Source organism: Mobula hypostoma, chromosome 15 (genome assembly GCF_963921235.1).
Source record: "Mobula hypostoma chromosome 15, sMobHyp1.1, whole genome shotgun sequence".
Classification (NCBI taxonomy): domain Eukaryota; kingdom Metazoa; phylum Chordata; class Chondrichthyes; order Myliobatiformes; family Myliobatidae; genus Mobula; species Mobula hypostoma.
In genome coordinates, this window is record NC_086111.1 from 74,802,609 (window position 1) to 74,814,662 (window position 12,054).

At 49.3% G+C, this 12,054-nt stretch overlaps 1 protein-coding gene across 4 annotated transcripts in view; it reads left to right on the forward strand.

The window, feature by feature from the left end:
* lamb2l (laminin, beta 2-like) overlaps positions 1-12,054 on the forward strand; it is a 229,022-nt gene that overhangs the window by 181,191 nt on the left and 35,777 nt on the right. For all 4 annotated transcript variants that reach the window (XM_063068278.1, XM_063068280.1, XM_063068277.1 and 1 more), the window contains 2 exons: positions 8,108-8,284; positions 8,847-9,006. In XM_063068278.1, coding sequence (XP_062924348.1) covers positions 8,108-8,284; positions 8,847-9,006 — 337 coding nt within the window. The remainder of the gene's footprint in view (positions 1-8,107; positions 8,285-8,846; positions 9,007-12,054) is intronic.

Consider the following 12,054-nt stretch of genomic DNA (forward strand, 5'->3'; position numbering starts at 1 on the left):
ACATCCCCACACTGACATCATCCCCACACTGACATCCCCACACTGACATTCGCATCCCCACACTGACATCCCCACACTGACATTCGCACACATCCCCACACTGACATTCCCACACTGACATTCCCACACTGACATCCCCACACTGACATCCCCACACTGACATTCACACACATCCCCACACTGACATCCCCACACTGACATTCGCACACATTCCCACACTGACATCCCCACACTGACATCCACACACATCCCCACACTGACATTCGCACACATCCCCACACTGACATCCACACACTGACATTCGCACACATCCCCACACTGACATTCGCACACATCCCCACACTGACATCCCCACACTGACATTCACACACATCCCCACACTGACATTCCCACACTGACATTCACACACATCCCCACACTGACATTCACACACATCCCCACACTGACATCCCCACACTGACATCCCCACACTGACATCCACACACATCCCCACACTGACATTCGCACACATCCCCACACTGACATCCCCACACTGACATCCCCACACTGACATTCGCACACATCCCCACACTGACATTCCCACACTGACATTCCCACACTGACATCCCCACACTGACATCCCCACACTGACATTCACACACATCCCCACACTGACATCCCCACACTGACATTCGCACACATTCCCACACTGACATCCCCACACTGACATCCACACACATCCCCACACTGACATTCGCACACATCCCCACACTGACATCCACACACTGACATTCGCACACATCCCCACACTGACATTCGCACACATCCCCACACTGACATCCCCACACTGACATTCGCACACATCCCCACACTGACATCCCCACACTGACATTCGCACACATCCCCACACTGACATCCCCACACTGACATTCGCACACATCCCCACACTGACATTCGCACACATCCCCACACTGACATCCCCACACTGACATTCGCACACATCCCCACACTGACATCCCCACACTGACATTCGCACACATCCCCACACTGACATTCACACACATCCCCACACTGACATTCGCACACATCCCCACACTGACATCCCCACACTGACATTCGCACACATCCCCACACTGACATTCACACACATCCCCACACTGACATCCCCACACTGACATCCACACACTGACATTCGCACACATCCCCACACTGACATTCGCACACATCCCCACACTGACATCCCCACACTGATATTCACACACATCCCCACACTGACATCCCCACACTGACATTCGCACACATCCCCACACTGACATTCGCACACATCCCCACACTGACATTCGCACACATTCCAAACACTGACATTCGCACACATCCCCACACTGACATCCCCACACTGATATTCACACACATCCCCACACTGACATCCCCACACTGACATTCACACACATCCCCACACTGACATCCCCACACTGACATCCCCACACTGACATTCGCACACATCCCCACACTGACATTCCCACACTGACATTCCCACACTGACATCCCCACACTGACATCCCCACACTGACATTCCCACACTGACATCCCCACACTGACATCCCCACACACATCCCCACACTGACATCTGACATTCGCACACATCCCCACACTGACATTCGCACACATCCCCACACTGACATTCCCACACTGACATCCCCACACTGACATCCCCACACTGACATTCCCACACTGACATTCGCACACATTCCCACACTGACATCCCCACACTGACATTCGCACACATCTCCACACTGACATCCACACACATCCCCACACTGACATTCGCACACATCCCCACACTGACATCCCCACACTGACATCCACACACATCCCCACACTGACATCCCCACACTGACATCCCCACACTGACATTCACACACATCCCCACACTGACATCCCCACACTGACATCCCCACACTGACATCCCCACACATCCCCACACACATCCCCACACTGACATTCGCACACATCCCCACACTGACATCCCCACACTGACATCCCCACACTGACATTCGCACACATCCCCACACTGACATTCGCACACATCCCCACACTGACATCCCCACACTGATATTCACACACATCCCCACACTGACATCCCCACACTGACATTCACACACATCCCCACACTGACATCCCCACACTGACATCCCCACACTGACATTCGCACACATCCCCACACTGACATTCCCACACTGACATTCCCACACTGACATCCCCACACTGACATCCCCACACTGACATTCGCACACATCCCCACACTGACATTCCCACACTGACATCCCCACACTGACATCCCCACACTGACATTCGCACACATCCCCACATTGACATTCGCACACATCCCCACACTGACATCCCCACACTGACATTCGCACACATTCCCACACTGACATCCCCACACTGACATTCGCACACATCTCCACACTGACATCCCCACACTGACATTCGCACACATCCCCACACTGACATCCACACACTGACATTCACACACATCCCCACACTGACATCCCCACACTGACATTCGCACACATCCCCACACTGACATTCGCACACATCCCCACACTGACATCCCCACACTGATATTCACACACATCCCCACACTGACATCCCCACACTGACATCCCCACACTGACATTCGCACACATCCCCACACTGACATTCCCACACTGACATTCCCACACTGACATTCACACACTGACATCCCCACACTGACATCCCCACACTGACATTCACACACAACCCCACACTGACATTCCCACACTGACATTCGCACACATTCCCACACTGACATCCCCACACTGACATTCGCACACATCCCCACACTGACATTCACACACATCCCCACACTGACATTCCCACACTGACATTCGCACACATCCCCACACTGACATCCCCACACTGACATTCGCACACATCCCCACACTGACATTCCCACACTGACATTCGCACACATTCCCACACTGACATCCCCACACTGACATTCGCACACATCCCCACACTGACATCCCCACACTGACATCCCCACACTGACATTCCCACACTGACATCCCCACACTGACATCCACACACATCCCCACACTGATATTCACACACATCCCCACACTGACATCCCCACACTGACATCCCCACACTGACATTCGCACACATCCCCACACTGACATTCCCACACTGACATTCCCACACTGACATCCCCACACTGACATCCCCACACTGACATTCACACACATCCCCACACTGACATTCCCACACTGACATTCGCACACATTCCCACACTGACATCCCCACACTGACATTCGCACACATCCCCACACTGACATTCACACACATCCCCACACTGACATTCCCACACTGACATTCGCACACATCCCCACACTGACATCCCCACACTGACATTCGCACACATCCCCACACTGACATTCGCACACATCCCCACACTGACATTCCCACACTGACATTCGCACACATTCCCACACTGACATCCCCACACTGACATTCGCACACATCCCCACACTGACATCCCCACACTGACATTCGCACACATTCCCACACTGACATCCCCACACTGACATTCGCACACATCCCCACACTGACATTCACACACATCCCCACACTGACATTCCCACACTGACATTCCCACACTGACATTCCCACACTGACATCCCCACACTGACATCCCCACACTGACATTCGCACACATCCCCACACTGACATTCCCACACTGACATTCGCACACATTCCCACACTGACATCCCCACACTGACATTCGCACACATCCCCACACTGACATCCCCACACTGACATCCCCACACTGACATCCACACACATCCCCACACTGACATTCGCACACATCCCCACACTGACATCCCCACACTGACATCCCCACACTGACATTCGCACACATCCCCACACTGACATCCCCACACTGACATCCCCACACTGACATCCCCACACTGACATTCACACACATCCCCACACTGACATCCCCACACTGACATCCCCACACTGACATCCCCACACTGACATTCACACACATCCCCACACTGACATCCCCACACTGACATCCCCACACTGACATTCGCACACATCCCCACACTGACATTCGCACACATCCCCACACTGACATCCCCACACTGATATTCACACACATCCCCACACTGACATTCGCACACATCCCCACACTGACATCCCCACACTGATATTCACACACATCCCCACACTGACATCCCCACACTGACATTCACACACATCCCCACACTGACATCCCCACACTGACATCCCCACACTGATATCCCCACACTGACATTCACACACTGACATTCACACACATTCCCACACTGACATCCCCACACTGACATTCACACACATTCCCACACTGACATCCCCACACTGACATTCACACACTGACATTCACACACATTCCCACACTGACATCCCCACACTGACATTCACACACTGACATTCACACACTGACATTCACACACATTCCCACACTGACATTCACACACTGACATTCACACACTGACATTCCCACACTGACATTCCCACACTGACATTCACACACTGACATTCACACACTGACATTCGCACACATCCCCACACTGACATTCACACACATCCCCACACTGACCTGTCTGATTCTCACTGATTTGATTTGAGGCAAACTTTTCGTTTCACTTTATGTTTGAATGCACACATGACAAATACAGTTCGGCTTCTTTTCTGCACAGGGATATTGATTCCCCCTGCAGGTCAGGTGCAACCTGCAACCCCTCCACTGTATCGTTGCTAAACAGATTTATCATTCTCACTGAGAATTAGAGAGGTGTGACATAGGATCATAAGATGTAGAATCCTTGTGGGTTGAGTTAAGAAACTGCAAGGGTAAAAGAACACTGATGGCAGCTAGATACAGGCCTCCAAACAGTAACTAGGATGTAGACAACAGGAAATAGAAAAGGCAAGTCAGAAGGGCAATGATATGGTAGTCATGGGAGATTTCAACATGCAGGTCGATTGCAAAATGGATAATGGATCTCAAGAGAGTGAATGCCTATGAGATGTCTTTTTAGAGCAGTTTGTCATTGAGCCTACTAGGGGATCAGTTATACTGGATGGGGTGTTGTCAAATGAACCAGAGGTGATTTAGGGAGCTTAAGGTAAAAGAACTCCTAGGAACCAGTGATCACAATATGATTGAGTTCATCTTGAAATTTGACAGGGAGAAAGTAAAGTCTGACTTAGCAGTATTTCAGTGGAGTAAAGGAAATTACAGTGGTATGAGAGAGGAGTTGGCCAAAGTAAATTGGAAGGAGATGCTGGCAGGGATGTCAGCAGAGCAGCACTGATGTGAGTTTCTGGGAAAAATGTGGAAGATGCAGGATAGATGTATTCTAAAAACAAAGAAATACTCAAATGGCAAAATAGTACAACCATGGCTGACAAGGGAAGTCAAAGTTATTGTAAAAGCAAAAAAAAAGGCATACAACAAAGCAAAAATTAGCGGGTAGATAGAGGATTGGGTAGCTGTGGAGGCCAGGTCATTGGGTGTAATTAAGGCGGAGATTGATAGGTTCTTGATTGGCCATGGCATCAAAGGTTACAGGGAGAAGGCCAGGGAATGGGGCTGAGGAGGAAATAAAATGGATCATACATGATGAAATGGCCTAATTCTGCTCCTATGTCTTCTGGTCTTATGTACTGAGGTCCAGTGAAAGATTTTGTCCTGAATGCAGTCCATACAGAGCATTTCATCACATCAGTGCAGGTCACCTCTGCCCCAGATAGATCCCAAACTCAAGAATCTAAATGCTTTCTATTAGCACCAGTTCCTCATCATTACCAGTAACCCAGAGCCTGCTCCCTAATCTTCTGCCTACCTCCCTACTTTCACAGTGCAGGACCTTGATCCTTCTCTACCTGTGTCATTAGTACCAATGTATACTAATGCTAAAACGCAGAGCATTTGATGGCTCTGGCTCTGTACTTGCTGGCGTTTACAGGGGCTATCTTATTGAAACCTACTTTTAATATTGAAAGTCCGAGATGGAGTGGATGAGGAGAATTTCTAGGACAGAGGGCCCTGCCTCAGAATAAGGGATGTCCCTTTAGAATGGAGATGAGAAGGAATTTCTTTAGCCAGAGTGCAATGAATCTGTAGAATTCATTGCTGCAGGCAGTTGTGGAGACCAAGGCATTGGGTATATTGAACATGGAGGTTGATAAGTTCTTGATTTGTCAGGATGTCAAAGGTTACGGGGAGAAGGCAGGAAACTGGGGTTGAGAGGACTAATAAATCAGCCATGATGGAATGGCAGGGCAAACTTGATGGGTCAAATGGCCTAATTTAGATCCTTTTATCTTGTGGTCTAACACCCTCTGGCTACTCACCTTCCCTCTGAATATGTTGTGTGACCGCTTGGGGGCGTCCAGGAGGTAACTCACCACTCCGCTGTTGTGTTGTTGTCTGGCCACTTGGGGGCGACAAACAACAGGAATACAACAACTGTCCAGCTTGTACAACGTTCCTGAGAACAGCAGACAGTATAAAACAGGAACAGGCCCTTCGGCCCACAATGTGGCGCCGCAAAAACCCAATGATATTAATCCCTCCTACCTACACAATGTCCATATCCCTCCATTTCTTCCCCTTCATCAGAGGTTTAATGGTGTTTGGCAAACCGCTTTTTACCGTCACCTTCTGAACTGGAGTGTGGGTCAGGATATCGAAATCCTGTATATTTATACTTGTGTCATATCCTATAAAAAGTTCTGTATTCTTAATGACCTGCACTATATTTAAAGCAATAGTCCCGCGATCCTTTCTGTAAAATATTGTTAATGTTAAATTGTTTTTCATTCTGTGATAGCATTAAAATAAACTATACCCCCTGTTGATTATAGCTGGACACCTCGCCAGTACGTGCGTAACCGTTTCTTGTTGATTACAAGACTCGCACCTCCCACTTCCGTGTTTTGTCACTAAAATCAACGTAGTATTTAAACCTGAGTACCCACACCTCAATCTCCAATTTGTCGCTCCTGGCAGTCCATGTGTCTGTCCAAGTGTCGCTTCAAAACCCTCATCGCAATTGCCTCTACCACCACGTTCCACACACCCACCACTCTCTGCCCCCACATCTCCTTCTCTCCCCCCGCCCCCCCCACACTGAACGCATACCCCCTGGTCTTAGACATTTCAACCTGGGGAGAGAAATACTGGGATCATCCTGGATATCTAAGTCAGGACATCGTATAGAAACTGGTCAGGGGCATCCTATAGGGACTGGTCAGGGGCATCGTATAGCGACTGGTCAGGGGCATCGTATAGCGACTGGTCAGGGGCATCGTATAGAGACTGGTCAGGGGCATCGTATCGGGACTGGTCAGGGAACCTGTCAGGAGCATTGTATAAGCAGGAATCTGAAGGCAGAGGGGAAAAATCTATTTTTATTTCAAGATACAAGATGGTAACAGGGCCCTTCAGGCTCAACGAGTCTGTGCCCCCCCATTACACCCCATGTGACCCATAACCTCCTAACCGGTACATCTTTGGACTGTGGGAGGAAACCGGGGTACCCAGAGGAAATCCACGCACGCAGGAAGAACGTACAAAGTCGTTACAGACCGAAGCGGGAACTGAACCCGTGTCACTAGCTCTGTAATAATGTTTCGCTGACGACACTCCCGTGTCACCCCGAACATTCAGCTGTTCCTGAATCACTGAGTGAGTGTGTGTCTTCAGATCCCGTACCCCTCCCCGACGAGGGCATGCCCCAGTTGGATGCTGCTTCTTGACGCAATCCCTTTTGGAGATGCCCTCGATGGTGGGGAGTGCTGTGCCCAGGACGGACCCCGCTGCATCTTCAAATCCCTGCAGCTTCCTTCCGATCCCCCAGCCCCAGCCTCCATACCAGACGGTGATGCAGCCTGTCAGAATGCTGTCCATGGTACACCTATAGAGATTTGTGAGAGTCTTTGCTGACGTACCAAATCTCCTGAAACTCCTAAAGAAGGCATAATCGTATCACCTGAGTGAGGGGTGTACAGGCTGCCTGCCCCCTCACCACGGATGTGTGTGTTTCAGGTGAACAAGCTGCTGACTGTCCTCGAGTTGCAGCTGATGGCCGCAGCAGAGAGACTGGCCAACCTGTTCATGGGGGTCGAGGCGCTGCAGAATAAAACCGTCGCCAACAGGGAGCAGGCGGAGGAGGCGAAGAGAGCGGCGCTGGATGCCCGGAACCGCACAGAGCAGCTGGAAGCCGTGAGTACAGCCCATTGCACTCCCATCCCTCGCCCCGCCGGAGTTCCCAGTGGACACTGGGATTGTGGTCAGGAATCCTCTGGCACCAACCCCCCCCCCCCCCGGTGGGTTCCCTTCAGAGCCTGTGGTCTGAACACTGTCTGTTTGCTCAGACCCACCCTCTGCTTAGCACCATCCCACCAGTGAGCCAGATGATCTCCTGGGAGAATCGTACAATTATAACCCATGGAAAGAGTCCAATCAGCCCAATTCATCCCTGCCAACAACATGCCCATTTGCCCATGTTTGGCCAATATTCCTTGAAACCTTTTAACCAGTACCCACCGATCAAAGGCCATGACTCACCTGATGACTGCTGGCAGGGCAGGTCATGCAAGCTTGCCAGCCCCCCAGCCCAACCGGTCCAGTTCCTGCCGGGAACGCTAGGCGGGGAGCTGTTTCCCTGCCACCCTGGGGTGGGACTGTCCCTGCAACAGAATCAGGCACTGGCCTGCCTCCTTGCCACTTCTCCATCACCAGCCATTCATCGCGGGAGCTTCCCTCTCACCCCTTCCTTCCTCAGAACGACCTGCAGGAGGCAGAGAGGCGTTACCAGGAGCTGAAGGACAAAGTGAAGGCACTGGGGAACGCCGACGCTGGAGGGGGCGAGCGGATCAGGAAGATCCAGGAGGAGGCGGAGAAGCTGGGGAAGCAAGCGGCCAGCAGCCTAGACAGATTAGACGGTACGGACTGGGTCAGATCAGTTTTATCTGTATCTCCTGCACATCAGAATATTGAAACATCCAGTGAAACGTGTCATTTGCATCAACAAGCAGCTCAGTCCAAGGGTTGTCTCCACACTTCCGGTGCCACCATCGCAAACCCACAACTTACTGAGCCCTGTGTCTCCGGAATGGGGGCGGAAGCCGGGATATCCGGAGGAAGCCTACGCAGTCACGGGGAGAACGTCCTTACAGGTGGCGGCAGGAATTGAACCCGGGTCACAGTGTAACACTAGGCACAAAGCGGAGAAATAGACAGGTTTCTGTAGGATCGGTGTAGATGGGTGGTCGATGGATAACATGAGCTTGATTCCGTGAGGTACTCAATGACTCTTTGAGGAAGGGGAGGTGGGAAGTGGAGGGAATCGGAAAGGGAGTTCCGGGGTCAGGAGGAGAGAGCTGAGGAAGAGCGATGACGTTCAGGGATGCTGTGCTGGAGGGGATTGAGGATTGTAGGGTAGGAGGGATGGATGGCTCCCTCCAAGCCACACAGTAACCAGCACTCTGCCTGATGGTGTCTCTCTCTTTGCACGAGTGGCCATACAGAGGGAGCACCAGGGACCAACGTCCAGTGGTCAGCCCTTCAGTCAATGAGTTCCCTTTGGGCTCTGATTTGCTTTGAGTATGAACGAGGGGTTGGCTCACTTGTGTTAGCGCTGCCCTCGAGGGCCCAGAGGATGTCCCGTTAAAACATTGTCCTCCTGCAGAGAGGCTGGAACCTGAAGCCCGCCTGAGGAGGCTGGTCCGAATCAGAATTTGTTGCTTTGTGGCAGCAGTACTGTTCAAAGACATAAAAATACCATCAATGACAAAATGAGGATCGATCAACTTTATTCACCATTCCATGTACGTAGACGTGGGTGGGGAATTTGCCCTGATGTTCAACAACAAAGAACAACATTCAACAATTATAAAGAAATATATAGGAAATAAAGTTAGAGGCTAAAGTGTGGATATAAATACACAAATGCCAGTGCGTATTTACAAATAAATAGTGTAAATAATGGCCTCTCCTCACTGCTACCATCAGGTAGGAGGTTCAGGAGTCTGGGACACACACTCAACGATTCAGGAACAGTTTCTTCCCTTCCGCCATCCAATTTCTGAATGAACATTGAACCCATGAACACTACCTCACTTTTTACACTCTCCTTTTGCACAGATTATTTAATTTAATGTCTGTATGTTTCTGATTGTAATTATTATTTACACACACATATATACTGTAGATAGAGATATATATATATTCTATATAACCATACAACAATTACAGCACAGAAACAACCCATCTCAGCCCTTCTAGTCCGTGCCGAACTCTTACTCTCACCTAGTCCCACCGACCTGCACTCAGCCCATAACCCTCCATTCCTTTCCTGTCCATATATCTATCCAATTTAACTTTAAATGACAACATCGAACCTGCCTCAACCACTTCTGCTGGAAGCTCGTTCCACACAGCTACCACTCTCTGAGCAAAGAAGTTCCCCCTCATGTTACCCCTAAACTTTTGTCCTCTAACTCTCAACTCATGTCCTCTTGTTTGAATCTCCCCCACTCTCAATGGAAAAAGCCTATTCACGTCAACACTATCTATCCCCCTCATAATTTTAAATACCTCTATCAAGCCCCCTCTCAACCTTCTACGCTCCAAAGAATAAAGACCCAACTTGTTCAACCTTTCTCTGTAACTTAGGAGATGAAACCCAGGTAACATTCTAGTAAATCTTCTCTGTACTCTCTCTATTTTGTTGACATCTCCTATAATTTGATGACCAGAACTGTACATAATACTCCAAATTTGGCCTCACCAATGCCTTGTACAATTTCAACATTACATCCCAACTCATATACTCAATGCTCTGATTTATAAAGGCCAGCATATCAAAAGCTTTCTTCACCACCCTATCCACATGAGATTCCACCTTCAGGGAACTATACACCATTATTCCTAGATCCCTCTGTTCTACTGCATTCTTCAATGCCCTACCATTTACCATATATGTCCTATTTTGATTAGTCCTACCAAAATGTACCACCTCGCATTTATCAGCATTAAACTCCATCTGCCATCTTTCAGCCCACTCTTCTAACTGGCCTAAATCTCTCTGCAAGCTTTGAAAACCTACTTCATTATCCACGACTCCACCTATCTTAGTATCATCTGCATACTTACTAATCCAATTTACCACCCCATCATCCAGATCATTAATATATATGACAAACAACATTGGATCCAGTACAGATCCCTGAGGCACACCTCTAGTCACCGGCCTCCAATCTGACACACAGTTATCCACCACTACTCTCTGGCATCTCCCATCCAGCCACTGCTGAATCCATTTTACTACTTCAATATTAATACCTAAAGATTGAACCTTCCTAACTAACCTTCCGTGTGGAACCTTGTCAAAGGCCTTACTGAAGTCCATATAGACAACATCCACCGCTTTACCCTCGTCAACTTTCAACCTCTTCAAAAAATTCAATAAGATTTGTCAAACATGACCTTCCACCCACAAATCCATGTTGACTGTTCCTAATCAGACCCTGCCTATCCAGATAATTATATATACCATCTCTACGAATACCTTCCATCAATATACCCACCACTGACGTCAAACTCACAGGCCGATAATTGCTAGGTTTACTCTTAGAACCCTTTTTAAACAATGGAACAACATGAGCAATACGCCAATCCTCCGGCACCATCCCCATTTCTAACGACATTTGAAATATTTCTGTCAGAACCCCTGCTATTTCCACACTAACTTCCCTCAAGGTCCTAGGGAATATCCTGTCAGGACCCGGAGACTTATCCACTTTTATATTCCTTAAAAGCGCCAGTACTTCCTCTTCTTTAATCATCATAGTTTCCATAACTACCCTACTTGTTTCCCTTACCTTAGACACTTCAACATCCTTCTCCTTAGTGAATACCGAAGAAAATAAATTGTTCAAAATCTCCCCCATCTCTTTTGGCTCCACACATAGCTATCCACTCTGATTCTC